The sequence below is a fragment of the Ambystoma mexicanum genome, chromosome 7q (assembly GCF_040938575.1).
Source record: "Ambystoma mexicanum isolate Mex_15411 chromosome 7q, UKY_AmexF1_1, whole genome shotgun sequence".
Classification (NCBI taxonomy): domain Eukaryota; kingdom Metazoa; phylum Chordata; class Amphibia; order Caudata; family Ambystomatidae; genus Ambystoma; species Ambystoma mexicanum.
Window position 1 is genome coordinate 13,628,187 of NC_090941.1, and position 19,107 is coordinate 13,647,293.

Sequence of the window (19,107 nt, forward strand, 5' to 3'; positions counted from 1 at the left end):
AAGCCTGTGAGAGACCAAGGGAAGAAATATCCCATTTGGCCTTGTGAACTTTTGTCAAGTCAAGTGGCAGTGTTGAGCGGGTAAGTGAACCCAACCTGTCAACATCAGGGGAAGGGAGTCATTTCCCCCGATAGTACAAAGCATTGAATGTTTTAGATATAAAAGTCATGGCAGGATACCAGATAAAGACAAATGTGTCTGTTGTATAAACTGTGGAAAGGAAAATCCATTTTATCCATTATGATGATGTGGCTCAGGGGAAATCATGTCTTGGAAACTGTGAGCTATATGACGTATTACCAGAAGAAGTTAAAGGAAAACAATAACATTGTGAACTGTGAACAAAAGGGTTTAATGAGATGAAAAAATCCCAGGGAGAAAGGCGCAGTTGAAACTAAAAGTAAAGAGAAACCTTGGGGAAGGGAGTAAGATCCTTAAGCTACATGAACACGAGGGGAGAGATAAAGTCATCTTGGAAACTTGGTGATTCTTTGAAACTGGGGGTTAGATGCAAAGAACATTTAATAAAGGTGTTTAGCCAAAACATGAACCCCTTTTTGTCCAAGCCTCATTCCTGGCTCCTCACAATAGCTTTAGTGAAAATGTTAGCTATAATGACGTGCAGCCTTCAGACAATAATTTCATAACATTGCTCATAAAAGACTTACAACGTGAATTCAATATAATTTGAAGCTAGTCTGATATGTTGACAGGTATCTGAGGAGGTGCACAGCAGAAACAAAACTCAAGACAGATCGTGAGTTTGTTGGTACGATGGTTTGCATAATTGTCAGATTAGCTACACTGCCTGAGAAAATGGATACACTCTCTCAGCTTGCAGGTGATCAGTGAAAAATAAATATGGGTATTGGTTGATTCGGTATGCAGAGAGGTGTCAGTTATGAATGTACATACAATCCTACAAAATAAGGAATTGAAATTGGTAATACTACTCAAGAATTAGGTAACTAACTTGACACACACCTGCAAAAATGAGATGACTGTTAAATGCAAAACTAAAAGAAAATGAAAATAAAAAAGACAGCTAAGTGTACAAACTGGATGCCGAGTCAGAGTTTTCAGGGGCAGCAAATAAGTTGCGTGCCTACTTTGCACAATATTATATGTTATTTGTATGTGTTTTGTAAAAATTGATACCGTTATACATTTGTCCAAAATGAAAAGCACCCGTATTTCCATTATGCTCCTATTATAGAAATGCATATACCTTTCTAAAAAGGTGTGTGTTTCCACTTACTTGGTGTGTGCATGTTTTCATTTCTACTTTGGAGCTTTCGTAGTGAAGGTTGTTTGACAAATATCATCCTCTAACGTCTTTAGTGGTCTCTGCTGCAGAGTTTATCAAGGAATTAAACCTCTTGAACAATGGTCTTCCTCTGACAGCCCAATACTTATTTACCCCCATTAACTGTTTGGTTCCCCTATTGACCCAGTTGAAGTTCTGATCACTTATTGATCGAATTGATTGTATTGTTCACCTATTGAGTCTGTTGATTGCTTTGGTCACTTCTTGAATCCATCAATTGCATTGGTTGCCTACTCAGCACAACAAATTTATTGGTTGCATGCTGACCTTATTTAATACACAGGGCCTCCATCAGATTGTGATTCTTGACCCACTCCACCTCCTGACATGCCTACTTGTAGATCTCTCCCTATCATTCACACAAGGCTTCCAATATAACACCCATTCTAATCTTTGCTCCCGCCTCTCCAAACTTCGATCCTATTCCTATCATATGCACTATCCACAAAAGATACCTTGGGTACTGCTTTTAATTTGATCCAATTACTGCCTTTGTCTTTCTTTTTACTATTCTCCTTTTCCACTCCCTCATCTCCTCCCCATGTACCACTCTCACTCGTGAGCTCTGAGATGCTCATTCTCTCCATGCTAAGTCATCCTTCTTTATTGACTACTTCAAATCACACAATCACCAGCTTGCTGTCATGGCCATAATTGAGAGTTATTTCACCTCCTTCAACTCTGCCAAGTGTACGTCCCTGATAGAGATGCATACATCTCCTCCCACTCTGTGCAGCTTCTAAACTATGGTGGGGGGGATTGGATTAATGACCAAGAAGGTTGCTTCACCTTCCCCTTTCAGCAACCACCTTTCACCCTCTCTATTTTGATCATACTGATAATCAACTCCTTGCTCCCACCTCTTTCTGCATCAGCTCTCCTGTGTACTGGACCTATTCTTACCAAATCCAGCCCTGCTTTTCAACTTCCTTCACACCAACATCTTTTTGCATTCGTGGGGGCCTTCAACCTTTCAGTATTCACCATCCAACAACTTAATCTTGAATACTTACTTCCTGACCCCTCAATCACCAACTGGCCCACATCCATGACAATTCCCTTAACCTCATTGTAATACCTGTAAAAGGGCCACCTTTGTAGCCCTTTCAGAAAGGGGTGGCAACCCCACTGGTGCCTGAGTGTAGGCAGGCCCCATCCCCACCCCTACTTACCTGCAGCGATGGCAGCCTCTGGGCTGCCGGGAAGTAGAACAATCAGGTGGCAGCAGAAGCGTCCCTGCCACGGGTTGCTGCAATCCGCAGCAACACTGGCAGGGAAAGCCAAAGAGGGAAGATTGGCACCAAAGGGGTGCTGCGCTAACCAACAACTCCAATCCAGGAGCACAGCTCCAGCTGACATTGTCAGCTGGAGCATGCAAAGAGAAAACACTGCCACTAACCCACCAGGGATTCATTGTTAAAAATGAAAGGCTGAATAAAGGCCTTTAAATGCCTACGGGCTTTAGAAGTGTTGCAGCATCCCGGGACCCCAGCAGGATCCAGGCTGGAAATGGGAGGGGGCTCTTACTAGCCCTTTTAAGCCCTACTTTGTCCTTCCCCTGTCCCATCCTGTGGAGCTAGGTAAGCTATTGGTTGAGGTAAGTGGCCAATCTCGGGAGGGGGTGGGGTATATGAAAGGAAATGTGTGTGAATGTGCAAGTGTGGTTTAGTTGGGTGAGGACAGGAGGAGGTGGAGGACTTCCGAGAGACCAATGAAGGCAAGAGCATTTTGGAGTGCAGAGGATATTGGTAAGGAGAGGTTCTGTAGAGTGTCTGTGTGAGAGAGGAGTGTGAGCAGTAGAGGCAGAATTGGAGTAGGAGTAGTAGAGTGGGGTAGTAGGTAGTGGTAAAGGTAAAAGTGGTTGTGAGTATAGGTAGTAGGTGGTGGGAGTAGCAAGCAAAGGATATTAGTGGTAGAGTGGGAGTTAGTAGAAGAAGTGTGAGCAGGGCACCATATCCCCTGCAGTTCCTGAGGGTCAAACAGGGGCTAGTACAGAAGGTGAACAAGGAAACATATTCCTTGTTTGTAACAGTACAGAATCTAAGCAGGGTGCCATATCCTTGAGTAATCTGGTAGGTGGTCGAGAGAGGTAGTGGAAGTAGCGGACTGGGAACAGTATTCAAGGAAGTAATGTGGAGAGTGATAGTGAGTGGGAGAAAAGGAGTAGCTATTGGTACAGAATTGAAGAGGAGTTAGGATTAGAAGACTAGTAGGAGGCAAAGAAGTAGAACAAGAGTAAGAGGATGAGGGAAAAGAAACATCAGAAGTAGAAGGATAGTTGGGAGTAGAAGTGTTAATAAGAACAGGAGTGGGAAAGGAAGTAAGATAAAGGGTGAACGATTGGAAGGGACAGTGATGTGGTGGGAGGAGATTAGCCTATGAGGTTAGATTAGTGAAGTGCCAGGAGTGAGAGGTTATGGACAGAGTGTATGTGACACTGGGGGAAAGAAGACACCATTCCCTATTTCCCAGCAACTAACCACGATAGGAGAGGGAAAGTTAGAAGTTCCCTAGGGAGTCAGATAGCTAATGACTTATGAAGAACATTGGGTTAGTTGAGAGAGGAGAGGGATGGCCCTAGACACATAGAGCCCAGTGAATTAAGGAAACAGAAGCACCATTCTGACACTTTATTTTATTAAACACCCTTAAACTTGTATTCAAGAGTCAGCATGGTTATTTGTGGCGGGCCTCCCCATCCCATACTATACGCCCTAATGACATCCATCCTCTCTAATTTACCCTTTTCCTCCTGGGATTCATTTTTGCACTTAAATATTGTGACCCCCCTCACTATTCTTCTCACTACCTCCCTGATAATTAAGGGGAAGTTTAAATCTGATTCCCTGGTACACTTTGAAGCAGAGGGTAGCTCCTCTAAATTCCAGGCTGCTCCTATAAAAAACCTTCAACTTAACTTGACTTTCAGCCCTCACTTTGAGTACCACTATTGTGCTTGCATTGCTATCCGAAGAAGCCCTTATCTCCAGCCATGGACTTCCCAGACACTTGTCAACTCAAGACCAGCAAACAGCTACATCTGTGAAATTACTGACTCACTCTCTCCCACTCCATACTGACATCAGGAAAGCACTGTTCTTTCTATGCCCTTTGGCTGAAGGTAACTCCAGTTACTTCACAAACCTTTTATATTCACTCTGATACCATCTTGTAATATTCCCCTTCCCATTAGGACATGCTCTGCCTTTTTGGCTTTATCTCAACCTCCATGTCTGGTAACAACATTATCCTTTTCTTCTCACCCAACTCTCTAAATTCTGATATAGCCCAAATCCCTTCTCTCTCTGCCACTTCTGCATTTCACCACTCACCTCTACTCTATCATCTTTTGGCTCCTCCATCCCTAACTCATACCGTGAACTTGCACCCATTCTCCAGAAAGCCAACAGCTTATGTGCCACTGTGGATGAATTTTTTCCTCAGACAATCAAAGTCCTGGTACCTCCAATATTCTCGTACCATTTCTCCTACCATTATTCTTTAAATAGGGATCATCTCTTGTTCAAAATAGCCAAAGTACCATCCATTGTCAAAAATCCCTCTATGAGCCCTAACTACTAGGCACAAAGTGGTCCTGTCTCCCCTCCCCTCAGCTTCTCCAAAGTCACTGAACCAGTTGTTCCATAAATATCTCAAGATATCTCAAGATCACTACCTGTGCAAACTCCTCAAAACTGAATTCTACAGCTGCCACACTATGGAAACAACACTCACAGCTCTAACTTTCTCACTAATCCCCATCTCTCCAAATTCTCCTCCATCCTCATCCTTCTTATACTCTAAGCAATATTCCACACCTGTAACCATCACTTTATCCTAATTGTCACCTTTCAACTTTGCATCCAATACCCTACTCTTTTCTGGGTTGATTATTACAATTCCAACCAATCCTTCTCAATATTTTGGAACACAAATTATGTGCACCCTACCCATTTGCCAATAGGAGTTTCCTGGTGTTCTGTGCTTGGCTCACTAAATGTTCCTTACATGCATTCCTTCAAAGCTAAAACCAAACAGTGGCTGCATGAACGGGATGCCTTGGCCACCTCTCTATAATCCATACAGTTGTTAATCCGCTCACTGGCTGTTCACTGTTTATAGACTGTTTATACTGTATACTTTTATCCGTTCGATCTTCGCTATGCTATGATCTGAACTATATGTAAATATGCTGTAAAAATGTATAATGTATTTATTGCTGTAACTTGTAACTGCCTCTTAAAACATGCGCCCAGATGCCCTGGGGCAAGGTACGCATTACAAGTAAACAAAATACAAATACAAATACTACTCTGTATGCACCACACAATCTCTCTTTCTCCTTTCACTTCTCCACTGATCTTCTTCTCCTTTCCTTACTTCACCACGTGCTGCTCTAATCAAATCGTCTTTTGGAATGCCACCACTTGTTTGCACTTTGTTCCTTCATGCTCAGTTTTTCTAATGCCAAAATTAGCAATCTCTGTTTCAGTCATCTACCATCTGACAACTTGAGGTCCTTTTTCACAGTAATTTCAAACCTCAATTCGCCTCAAGCCTACTAAACATCAAGAAATTCTGTCCCGTGTTTTAACTTGTAGATTCACTTAAACTCTCGTTTCCACTCTGTAGTCATTGAGCCACCTATTACTGTCGCATTATCCTGGGCCACACTCAGTACCCCTTTGGCCACAATGCTATGCTGATGACACCCAACTCATTTTCAGGCTTCCCTCAGACAACTCCTCTCCTTCCCTCATCTCTGATTGCCTAATCACCGTTCAAAATTGGTGTGCCGCCAATGATCTTTGTCTAAATGCCAACAAGACTGAGATCCTCCTCTTGGTACACCTTCACCATTCTTTCCCTTCACTCTCTGGCCGGCCTCCCTTGGCCCTCCTTCTACCCCTAACTGTGAGGCTAAGGATCTCGGGGCCATCATTGACTCCACACTTTCCTTCTCGGCACACATCTCTGACGTCTCTAAAAAGTCAAATGTCTTACTGCACCTCCTTAGAGGTACTCTGCCTTTCCTCTCCTTCCTTCACAAGCGCACTGTCTCCCAAGCTCTGGTTCTCTCTAGGTTGGACTACTGTAACAGCCTCTTTCTAAATCTACCTACCTCCACTCTCCGCCCTTTACAACTAATCCAGCACAGGAATGCAATGATTGTCCTTGGCCTCAAGCCGTGGGATTGCATCTCTAAAGCTCTGAAATCCCTTCATTGGCTCCCAGAGGATGAAAGGATTAAATGTAAAACCCTCTGCATTGTCCACAAGGCTTTCTGGGTCCTGGGTCCAAAATACCTTCAACTATCCCTTCGGAAATACCTCCCCTCTCGAGCCCTTCACTCCTCTACTTCTAACTCTCAGGGTCAGTTGTTTTTTAAAGAAACAAGCTTGGGGCAGATCTTTGTCCTCGGCTACGCTTTTTGGAACAGCATCCCGGCCACCTTGAAACTTGAGAAGAACCATCTCTGGTTCCAGAAGCACCTCAAGACCTTCCTCTTCAGTTCTGCCTTTGCCCTCCTCTCTGGCCACCCTCTGACCTTCAGGTCCAGGTACCTGCTCACCCTGCCTCCTTCCTGCACTACCTCCGGGCCACCCCTTGTACTAGGATCTGTATCTCTACCCATACAGTACCCCATTATTCTTCTGCACTTATCAGATATACACTATCTGACTAACCATGCACTTGCCACTTGCTGGCTGCACTACCACTTTTCACTGCCTTTAGTAATTTATTTATTTATTTATTTCACTTATTATATATTTTGTTTTCTCCTCTGTTCCGCACCTTCCACTTCTCCCCCTTCCACGCACTTTCCCCTTTTTCCCTTTCTTATGCCCTTGCACATTCTTAATGTAACTGGGCCAAGCAAGATTGTTGTTTTTGTTCTCCCTTGTTCCCCTGCCTCTGCTTGGTTGCCCTCTGGAACACGTGTGTATGAGCGCAATATAAATAAATATCATATCACATCATAATTCTACATTTTGTCAACTAAAACTCTGTAAATCCTTCTCCCACTACTATTCACCACCACCATGCCAGCTCACTCCTCAGTCATCACTTTTCAAGTTAAATTCACTCGTCTTTCACTCATCTTTAAATCTGTTAATGGTATAGCCCCATATGCTATCTAATTACCTCTATCTCTACACCACATCCTTTCCAAGCTATGACCTTCAATTATTTTTTTCCGCCAAAATTCACTGCACTGCCTTCCTTCTTCTTTCCTCTCTTCCTTAATTAACCCTCTCCAGAAATCAAAAATATATGTTTATCCCTACATATAAACTACCATTAAAGTCCTTCTCTGTCAAGAATGGGACCACCCCCTAAAAAGTGCATCCGCCCTCACTGTATGTTCCATAAGTGGGAGTTAGGAAACATCAAATATGCCAAGTATGCAATTAATGTTATCTTTATTTCATTGCCTGTTACTATGAACTCCCTCTCGCGTCACAATATGCCCATTGTCCTCACCTGGTTTATCTTCTGATACACTAAAGCGCTGGCAGTGTGACAGCAGGCATGGTGTTTCAAATCATAATTTATTTCTTTAATTTAATACAATTGCCTACAGCTCATATTTGTGCATTGCATGTTTCAAACAATGTGGCAGGAAATTATTTCTTTTAGCAGTACCAAGAGAAACAACATATTGATCATTCTGCAGCCGATTGAAGCCTTCAATGGGAGAAACCTGGTGTGTGGATTTGTTAGCAAACTTCAAGCCATTTAGCTTTTTCGTTACCTCTGCCCGTATCCTTGAAGCAAAAAAGCGATGCAAATGTTTACATGTAGTTAAAGTCACCAATCGTACTTTCACGGATCGTTTATAATTTCATCTCCAATCACACCAAGGTTTTATCGCCAGGATATTTCATTAGAAAATTCAGGTGTCGAAAACAATGCACAACGTATGTGAAAGAAGACATTTGCAGGCATTTCTTCCAATGCAACAACACTTCAAAAAATAAAATCAATGAAAATAATACAAGATCGATATTTCGGAGACACGTGTGAATTGCAATTGTGTGATAAATGTGTTGGTTGTTAACCCTAAGTAGTTATAACATCACCTTCATTATTTTGCCTAACAGCGACTTGAAACGCAAGAACACAAGCTTTTTGGACGCTCACCTGTGGAGGATGAAGTGGACCTGGACAGCTACCAAACTGCACTAGAGGAAGTCCTTACATGGCTTCTTTCAGCTGAAGATGCACTACAAGCACAAAAAGACCTATCTTATGATGTGGAAGAAGTAAAGGAGCAGTTCCACACACACGAGGTATGTGAACACTTCCAAATGCTCTTTCTCCATGTTCTACACCCCACGCACCCCCTTCTTGTCCTCTCCACTCTTTATCCTTCCCTCTACTCCCCATCCACTCCACTCTCCTGAAATTCAACCTTCACCTCTCTTTCTCACCTGTGTCTTCATTGCTTGCTCCTTTCCCAGTGTTTCCGTTGCTAGTTTCCCTCCAATAACCATATGGAGCTTGGTTTGGGGAAGGTTTTACAGTTACACGGACCTGCCTACCATCTCCTCAGTTGACAGACTGCACACAGCAGGGGGCCAGGGAGAGATGAGTGCCACGATTGGTTGCAACATTTGAATTCTCTTCCTCAACTGTTTTGGATTGTCCTGCACTTGTCAGCACAGCTCTATGGGCAAGCTTATAAGGGAGACAGCCACAATCGTTCCTCTCATTCTTCTACTACAACCACTGCTGTTGATTGTCTCTTCCTTAGCTGGCAGTCAGTGGACACTCTGCTTCTACTGCTCCCTCAGTGAATTCCCGAATGTTTCCGTCCATCAGCGGGAAATGTCTTGTCGTTCTCTAGGCATGATACTACTGTTGAATAATTGGTAGCTGCAAATGGTGAACACAGTTGGTCATTAGGTCCCCGTACAGGTACCCCTGTTACCGGTTGATTTTCATATGTACAGGGCTGCTAAAAATATTTCTTGACACATAATGTTCCTTGTAAACCTACTGTCTTTCTAGCATTCGTTTGGCAACAGACACCGTCATTTTCATAGGTCCTGATACACAATGGGGGTGTGGGTAGTAAGAGCTCCTCAAATGGAATTGCTGACATACGTGTTGGGTGCCAGGAAAGAGGGGGAAGGTCCGGGTGATGTGGTGAACACCACAGGTTTGGGATCGGAAGGGAAACCCAGGGGATCCTCCCTTTTCAGTTGGTAGATGCGCTCGTCCCCATGGTCGCACCAGCCCCAAATTCTATGTCAAGACTTGGAGGCTCTGATTATGCTCAGTTCTGCTCTTTATTTCTGTAGCAGCCAACAATAAACTCATTGAGCAACGAACTGACAATTAATTACATTAACCATGCGAACAATGAGTGAATTTGTAGTTTGTGCTTCATAGGTTGATTCCTCCACGTGATCCCTCTAGTCCAATCACGTGCCACAGTCCACAATAAACACCACCAACTTCCGTATTTCCTCCTCTTCCTTTGCTGCTCGAGCAGCTGAGCTAAGTCCATTTTACAAATGACTTATAAATGAGTGATTGTGACTGATGTATGATGTAATTGACTGTAAGTAAGTGGGAAGCACAGCGCGCCGTTGGGCACGCAACGCGGATACATTTTGGCGGACCTTATCTGCAATGTAGAATGCGACGGGGCGAATGCTCCACCGTTCTGAGCCTTGGTAGGAGTCAGTGCCACATGCAAGTTTGCGCCGGGTGCAATGGGACCTCAGAGGTTCCGTCGCCATTGGAAAACATCTGCAGGCACGATTGGAGGTTTTCAAAGGTTGCAGTTAGCTAACAGAAAGTGAATCAAAGTATATACATAGATATAAGGGAGCGTAGAGCTCATATAACAATTCTACACACCTCTGGATACAGAGGAGCAGTGTTACCGCATGCCACCTAGTGGATTTAAAGGCACCGCAGGATCAACTGCAAGAAGGTGCAGGGAAAAAACAGACAGGCACAGTCCCAGGAAAAACTGCAAAACGGCACTGAAAGTGCCTGAGAACAAATATATACCCCAGAGAGGAGGTGAGGCTCTGTATATTGACGTGCACATCCCAAGCAATACTGTCAAAGCTAGAATTAGACCTGTCTTGGTACAAAGTAAAACGGAAATTGACTGCGGCATCCCTAGCAAACTGCATAAAGTCACTGCATAGGGCACAGGCCCTAACATGAGCAGATTCTCTGACGAAGGCTCAGAAGGCCCACATATGAGTGGCATGAGAATGAGTCTGGCAGTGCAAAAATTCCTGAGTGCCAGCAGGGGCCCCATGAGAGAAGAGAGGGGCACTATGGAAGACCTGGTGGCTTTCTCTCAGGGCAAGGCAGAACTGAGGAAAGCACACAGGGACAAAGGGGGAAGAAAAAAGAAAACCCATAGGGTTTGTTGTGCTCAGACCCCCACCTGGGTTCGCCACAGAAGAACAAAGGTGGAAAAAGAAAGGCAAGTTCAAGAGCCAGATATGGTGAACGAGAGATTCCCAAAACATACGGCGCCAACAATGCAAGCAGTAAAATACAATCTTCTATTTATTGTGAATGGTCGGTCAGCCTGACACGTGTTTCGAGCCTAACTGGCTCTTAATCCGAGGCTTGAAATTATAGTAGAGGGTTCCAAGTCGTAATGGCAAATTTTGCCTGGACGTGCTCTTAGACTTCGCAGATGCGGTAGAGGCTGGGCTGAGGACGAAAAGCAACAGGAATGGTATTGGGACCTCGAGAGTCAGATATGGTATCTCGAGAGCCAAATATGACCACGATAGTTCATAAGGCACCTCTGAGGACGACTACATGTGCAGCGAAGAGTCGGATGAGCAGAGCTTGCCAGAATCACAAACCTCCTCCTTGAGTGAAAGGCGAGGGCCCAGAGGCAAGCAAGGCAAACCTGCGAATGAGGAGCCTCAGGGCGACCAGTTCAACACAGATGCTTTAGTACACCCAAGGTCATCGGAATGGGACCCCCCCAGAAAACATTGCGGCATCCTAGCAAACGTATGCGTAATGACTATATGCGCTTTCGTTTCAATGTTTTGCAAACTAATCAAATCAAAGGTATTAGGCAATGCAACTCAGATAACTGGTTTTGGTACAGATTCTGTAAGAAAGGGGAGAAGTTGAAACTTTGCAACATATTCTGCTGGTCTGTTCTGGACTTAAGTCCCAAAGAATTAGGTATTTTGCACAGTTTGTAAATTCTATCTATAATGTTGACAGAGACTTTATATGGCAAAGAATGCTACATGACAACTCCATTATGTTAAAAATACAGGTGACCACCTTCTTGCTTAATGTGTGTGATCTGTGCTAAGGTGATCTAAGATTGTGGTGAGATTATATTTGTATTATGTGTAGGGATGTTCTTCTGTTTTATTTTAAGGAATTCTTTTAAGATGATGGGCTACCCTGAATTTATTGAGACAAATTTAAATTGTGTAATGTTTATGTATGATGATTTTAAGGAACGTGATTTTCTTATACATAACTTTGTGCATGATTTTAAATGTGTGTTTTTATTGTTGGGCATGGTTTGTGAGTAAGTTGCTAAATACTTTGTTTTAGCATTTATTATTTGATATTGAGATTCTTAACTGTTTTATCTTATGATATGTATTTGTAAAAGTATTAAACAATGTTTGGTTTTGTTTTGGTTTATAAATAAACCAAAATAAATAATGAAAAAATAAATAAAAACAAACAAAGAGGCTATTGACCCAGAGATCCTCTCTGGCTGGGCCCAGCGGGCAATATGTCTCCTGGGAAATGCCAATAGCTCCATAGCCAAGGAGAGAAGAAGATCCATTTTAATGAAAATTGATGAATGTCTCACCGAATAGTTTGCCCTTAGCTGCTGCCGCTGTTTCTGATGGCGCCAGTTCCCCCAAATTTGAATCTAAGATATGGCAAAGCACCTCAATGGACAATGCACAGGTCTCCCACAAGAAGATTTCTGGGAGAAGGTTTTTCAATAAGGCTGTAAGAGGAAAGGGTCTTTCTTCCAGGGTAAGAAGCAGAGGCAGAAGCTGGAGAGGCAGCGGCAGGCAGCAGCAAAACGGTGCAGGTGAGAAAGAAGGGAGCACTGGCAGTGGCGTTAAGAGCAGGGATACCTTCATTGGGAGGGAGAGTAGCACTGCACAAGCAAAGATGGTAGAATATCCTCAGACGTATTGTGAAAACAAAAAGAATATATCGAGGCTGAGTACTCCAAAAGGAAATACACCAAACGCGGGTTACAAAGGAACATACAAAGATCTTCATTTTATACTGAACAGTTTTCAAAGAACAAAGCAACAAATAGCTATCGACCCTCAGTAAAACACAGCGAACTCCAGCTTGGTTCGGTTTGCTCAGTGAGTGGGACTGTACATTAGAATAGGCACACTTTTTGTACTCTCGAAATCATGATGTTCAACCCACTTCCAAGTTAATACAAGTTAATATATCACGGATCTAGGGTTCGTGCCAAGTTTACACATCTATATATTTAGGGTTTACCTTTAATACATTCACTAACAGATTATAATAGCAACAGTTTGTCTTAGGATTTCCCATAGAGCCTTCTCAAACAGTTTTATACAATGCAGTCAACAAGTGTTCATATTTCGGTATTTGAATACATTGTGATTAACTATGCACACGGATTAGCTTTCTTGGCGCAGGTAATCCTTGACACACAGGCCAACGAAGGGCAAGGTCTCAGTTCATGACCCCAACTTGTGGCCTGCAGGCAAGTTACACATTAGTTTGTACACAGAGGTCAAGACAGCCATGTTACATTCAGAATGACAATGTCTTCCATCTTAGAACATAGGGTGACTTTAGAAGGAGAACCTAAAATGGCGGATAGACCTAAAATGGAGGCTTACACTGATCTAAGGTCAAGACCTTGCAACGCGGTGTTCTCTGTAACCGACCTATAAGCAGCTTGGCGTAGGTCAATATACATATCTTCATACAGTATAGGAGACACAATATGATTTTCCGTTCGACAAACCCTCCTTTTGGCCTATGCCAAGCTCTAAACTACTTCTGGTCACTTTACAAACAACTCCACGTCTCAACATCCATACACGCTGAATCACTGTCAGAAATATCTATTGCCATTAGATCGGTTATCAGAATTTCCTTCAAATCATATTCTTTGGAGTTCTTATCTGGGACGTATACCTTGTGTCCTAATGTACCTATCGCCTGTGCGCAAACATCCCCCTAGCATCGAACGTATACTAGGTAAACACTGTATACAGCAACAAAGAAACAACAGAATTCCCAAAATTATCAGCAAGACCAAAAGCACCTTCCAACACCAAGATCGCAAGAAGTCCCAGAACCAAGCGCTAAGATCCCGGTTTCCCTCGGGAACATGCACTTCTGAACTAAGGACGTGCAGATTTTTTATTGCCGTGAAAATAGTTGGGGAGGAATCTGGCACGAAAACACAGCAAGCGGACCCCACTAATTTACACACTCCACCACGTTCAGCCAGAATGACATCTAATGCCATCCGGTTCTGAAGTGCTACTAATCTTATTGCTTTCTGTTCTAATGTCATATTATAGAGTATGTACATGGTCCGGTTGATGGTTCTCTCCAGTACTCTCGCTAGTCTCCTGATGTCTTCAGAGTTCACTATTTGTCCCCAAAATGGCACAAAGGATTCCGCTACGTCTCCCAGAACCTGTGCTGGAGTGTCACCATTCTAGTCCCGCCATGGACGAGCCTTTGAAACCTCTACAATACTGGTTATGAATACCCTGGGTAACAGGATGCCTAAATAACAAGTTCCCTGCCAATCCCTGGGTAACCATGGAAATGCTATATTACCGCAAACAAAGTAGACAGGTTCGCCTACATACAAAGGTCTTTCTTCCCCAGTCAAATTCGCAACGTTGGCACAACCTTTAAAATTTCCGATTGACTGAGTACCATTCCTCTGTATGCAGAAAGAAACTGAATCGGGGCTATGGTTAACAATGTAGGAAGGAGGCATGGCATCATTATTGCCTATAGGAGCCATCTTGAAAGAGATCAAAGATTGAAAAGGATGAGACAGTCTATCAGAAGGCCTAATAGAAGCAACATTGAGCTTGCTCCTATTTGTGAAAAGCGAGCATCCCAGGGGCATAAGAACACGTTTCTCAAAACTATTCAAATTAGTATCATCAAAGTTCCCCGAGATGCTATCGTTCCATCGGCCAAAGAATAGTGCTCTAAGGGAAGCATAACAAGCAGTTGTCAAAGGTAAAGGATGAATATCCCAACCTAGCCCCTTATCACCGTGTTGCGGTAAATGAGAACAGACCCAACAGTTGGATTTATTAAAAATGGCATGTGTATCATTCATGATAAGTAACAATGTGTTATTGTAATATCTCTGTCTATACTGAGAGTCTCTAGGAGATAGAGTCTGCAGATGCACAAAAGGAGTAGGGACAGTGAGTACATTTTCAGTCGGTAACAAGGTTTCAAACGGATGCACTTCTTCAGGTACCAAAGGCCTAACACAGTTACTATTATAAAACCAATTAACATTATAAAAAGACAGCAGTACGTTTTCGGGGCCCAAAAAGTTTGTCCATTCTCACTGCTGGTCACACGATCATTTATTAGTCCTGTACGAGTAGTAGGGGTTGCAGACATTGTAGTCTTCAAACGAAAAACCTCAATGTTCTTTTGCTGGCGACCTCCCGGCCGAGCGACTTCTTAGTCCTTCCACAACCCTAGCCAACAGAATCCCTTTTTTTCAAACAATTACTTGGGCCAAAAGCAAGCCCTTGATGATTTTCCTTCCTTCTTCGAATGCACAGCTGAACCGTGCCGTAGGTCTATTTCCTTGGACGCAAATTGTACCTTGTTGACCTCGGTTGTGATTGATCCGAGAAAAACGTGTCGTCACTTCCTGTTGGAAGCGACTTATCAAGAGCAAGTGAAGATGCAAGATCCAGAGCAACAGTTTCTGGAAACAAAACTTTTGGAGAGTGTGGAGACAAAATGGCTGATTCCCCAGGCCTCATGGGCTCAGAGAGAGTCTCCGATGCACTCTCGTTGCTGTTTACTGCTTCGGGATCGTTGGTTGCAGTACTGGTGAGGGGTTCTGTTTCTTCTGTATCGTATGGCACCGGGTGTGGAATCATCTTGACATACGTCGCGTGGATCCAGTTCTTTATGCCTGCGACGCGCACTGCAGTCTGTGTGACCAGCAGGACCTGGAAAGGGCCCCGCCACAAGGTGCAAGGCAAGAGGATCGCTCAAATGCCTTTGTCAACACCCAGTCACCGGGCCGAATGCTATGACATGTGCATTCGTATCGTACAGGTAAAGCCTCTCGCACCTGGTGATAAATCAAATACAGGTTTTTAGTCAACTGGCCACAGTAATCTGAAAGTTTTAAACATTTTTCAAAGACCGACATTTTGGAAGGTTCCAGATATTGGCAGGTCTCCCCATTACCACCTCAAATGGAGAGAGCCCAGTATTAGTTTGAGGGGTTGTACGCATAGCTAGCAACACGATCGGTAAGGCGTCCGGCCATTTTAGTTTGGTGGCGCACACGTCTTAGCAAGCTTTTTCTTGATGATGCCGTTGTGTCTTTCTACTAATCCGGCACTCTGAGCATGTCTGGCCGAATGGAACCCTTTGTCAATTTGTAATGCTGCTCATATCTGCAGAATTACAGCAGCGACAAAATGTGGACCATTGTCCGACCAGATGACTCTTGGTATCCCAAACCTAGGGAAGTACTCCTTTAACATAGTTTTTGCTGTAGTCATGGCTGCAGTGTCTTTAACAGGAAAAGCCTCAACACGTTTGCTGAAAGCACAGATGACAACTAACACATATTTCAAGTTATTACACCGTCCCATTTCGATAAAATCATAGTGAATGACCTCAAAGGGGACAGAAGGTGGGCCAAAACTTCCCCTGGGAGTTGCTGTTCCCTTTCCCACATTGTGCTGTAAACAGAATCATGCAATTCTGAACAGAACGTTCAGCTATTTTAGATATTTTGTCATTTGCCCAAACGTTCTACAACATTTTTGTAAGCTTCCGGGCACATATATGGGTAGGGCCATGACCCATGACGACCATCAGCATTACATATGCGTCAGGAAGTAGCCATTTCCCTTCAACTATATCCACCCAACACCCATCATCATCGAGTTTCCCCAAGCCCTCATCCCATTTCTTGGATTCTTCTAATGTGGATCAGCTTGGATGTCCTTTACAGAGTCAACACCCTCATCCATTACATAGGCATTTATGGTCTCCCTTGAAACGTATACATCCGTAGAGAAATCGGTGGCAGTTTATTTAGCTATCTGATCAGCGAAAGCGTTCCCTTTTCCTATATCATCAACAATCTTTTGATGTGCTGCACATTTTACGACAGCTAATTGAGTGAGAAGCGCAATCGCTGAGAGCAGTTGTACTATTAGCGAGCCCTGCTGGATCTTTGTACCGTGTGAAGTTAAAAACCCTCTTTCTGACCAAAGTCTACCAAAGGCATACTGACTGTCAGTATATATATATATATATTCACAGTAATCCCTTCGGAAAGTTCAGAAGCTCGGGTCAATGCTATAATCTCTGCGGCCTGTGCAGAGTTATGCATGATTCTCTTGGTTTCCATGACCCTGCTTAATGTGGTGATTGCATAAGCAGCTGTGGATGTACCATCTGGAAATTTGAAGCAGGAGACATCCCAAAACAGCTCCCCTTGTGGATTATTCAAAGGAGTGTCTTTTAGATCAATTCTACCCTTTGTCTCTTGTTCGGTAGTGTACAGACAATCATGTGATTCTTCGTCACTGCAAGCAGTACCTTGCGGGAAAGGTAAGAGTTCAGCCGGATTGAGAACACAACACCTCTTAATTTGTATGTGAGGAGCAAACAAGATCAATTCATATCTCGTCAACCTGTGCGGAAGTGAGGTGTTGCGTTTAAGTTCTGTTCAATAGAATATCTACAGAGTGAGGCACCATCAGGGTTAGAGGATGGCCTAGGACCATTCCTTCACTCTGCTTTACAGGCGCAACAGCAGCAGCGACAGCTCACAAACATCTTGGCAAAGCACATGCTACAGGATCAAGGGCGGAAGAAAAGTAACAGCATGGCCTATTCTTCCCCCCATGTTCCTGCGTTAATACAGCCAAAGCACATCCATCACATTCATGCAAAAACAACACAAAGGCCTTTTCATAATTTGCTGTGCCCAGAACCGGTGCTGAACACAATGCAGTCTTGAGCAGATCAAATGCTTGCTGGTGCTCCATGTCCCACGTCCCACGGCAATGGCGAAGAAATGCCCTTCTTCGTCAAAGCCAACATCGGCTTAATCACTAGTGAAAAGTTCGGGATCCACCACCTACAGTAAGAAGCCATTCCTATGAAGGCTCTAACTTCTTTCTGCGTATTTGGGACAGACATGCCAGAAATGAGTTTTATCCGTTCAGGTGTCAATCTTCTTCCCTCCTTTGACAGGAGATAGCCTAAATAGGTGACCTCCTGACAACAATATTGAAACTTTTTAAGCGAAGCTTTGTGTCCATGTTTAGCCAGGTGTATAAGTAATAACACAGGGCCCTCCTTACGAGCGCTCTTTGAGTCAGCAGCCAAAAGCAAGTCATCAACATACTTAAGCAGTGTACAAGTAGAGGGCAATTCAATGGTGTCAAGCTGTTCTTTCAAAGCCCTACTGTAGATGCTAGGACTTTCCGTGTAACCTTGTGGTGCACGGGTAATGGTGAACGAGCGTCCCCCTAAGGTGAACGTGAACAAGTATCTACTGTACTTGTGTATAGGAATACTAAAGAAAGCATTCTTCAGATCCACAACACTAAAGTAAGTAGCTGGAGCCGGAATCATAGTTAATATTGTCATCACTTTAGGCACAATTGGAAATTGTGGAGCAACAACCTTATTGATGGCACGTAGATCAATTATGAAACAAAACGGAATTGCATTATCGCCTTTTTTGTACACGGGCAAAATTGGACAAACTACCTGCAATTTCCTCAATCACCCCTCGATGCACAAAATCGGAAACAATGCATTTCAAAGCTTGCTCACCCTCAACTGAAATCTTATATTGTGGAATACGTGGCAGCTTTACTCCATGTTTCAAGACTATTTTAACAGGCTTGATCTGCAAAACACCAACATCATTGTCGTCATTTGCCCATAAACTCTCTGGTACATCACTGAATTCTGGCGGCAAAGGTCTGGTCAAGAATTGCGAAACGGAAAGTTGCTGTGGTGAAATCGTCAAACGCACTCCATCAGAAGAACAATGAATTACCGCATTTAATTCCTTTAACATGTTGAACCCCAGCAAATTCTGTCCACAATTCCAAGTCAAAAGGAATGGACAGTGGTCTGTAAAAGGACCTAAAGAAATAGGTACTGGCGAAGAAACTGGACAAACAACTGGTGTGCCAGAAAACCCTACAGAAACATTGGTTTGCCCTGACAGTGGAATATTTGGAACCCGAGAATGATCAATGGAACACTTCTGTGCCCCAGTATCTATCAAGAATAGATGTTTTCTAGGCGCAGTGGCCCGGAACTGCGATTGATGAAGTGAGAGCCACTTCTCCGTACACCCGGCTGGACCAACCCCCCGCTCTCTCCCATTCAAGCCCGACGGCCCTGAAAAAGAGACTATTACCCACAGCAGCCACGTTCTTCTATCCTAGGCGCAGCCAGCATACGGACATACGACGGGCCCCTGCGTTGCTTGGGCACACCCGCCTGGCATACGCTAGCCC

The 19,107-nt window shown here is 43.7% G+C and overlaps 1 protein-coding gene across 8 annotated transcripts in view; it reads left to right on the forward strand.

The window, feature by feature from the left end:
- The window catches only part of DMD (dystrophin), a 7,616,828-nt gene that overhangs the window by 1,617,325 nt on the left and 5,980,396 nt on the right, over positions 1-19,107 (forward strand). For all 8 annotated transcript variants that reach the window (XM_069639082.1, XM_069639084.1, XM_069639079.1 and 5 more), the window contains one exon: positions 8,434-8,622. In XM_069639082.1, coding sequence (XP_069495183.1) covers positions 8,434-8,622 — 189 coding nt within the window. The remainder of the gene's footprint in view (positions 1-8,433; positions 8,623-19,107) is intronic.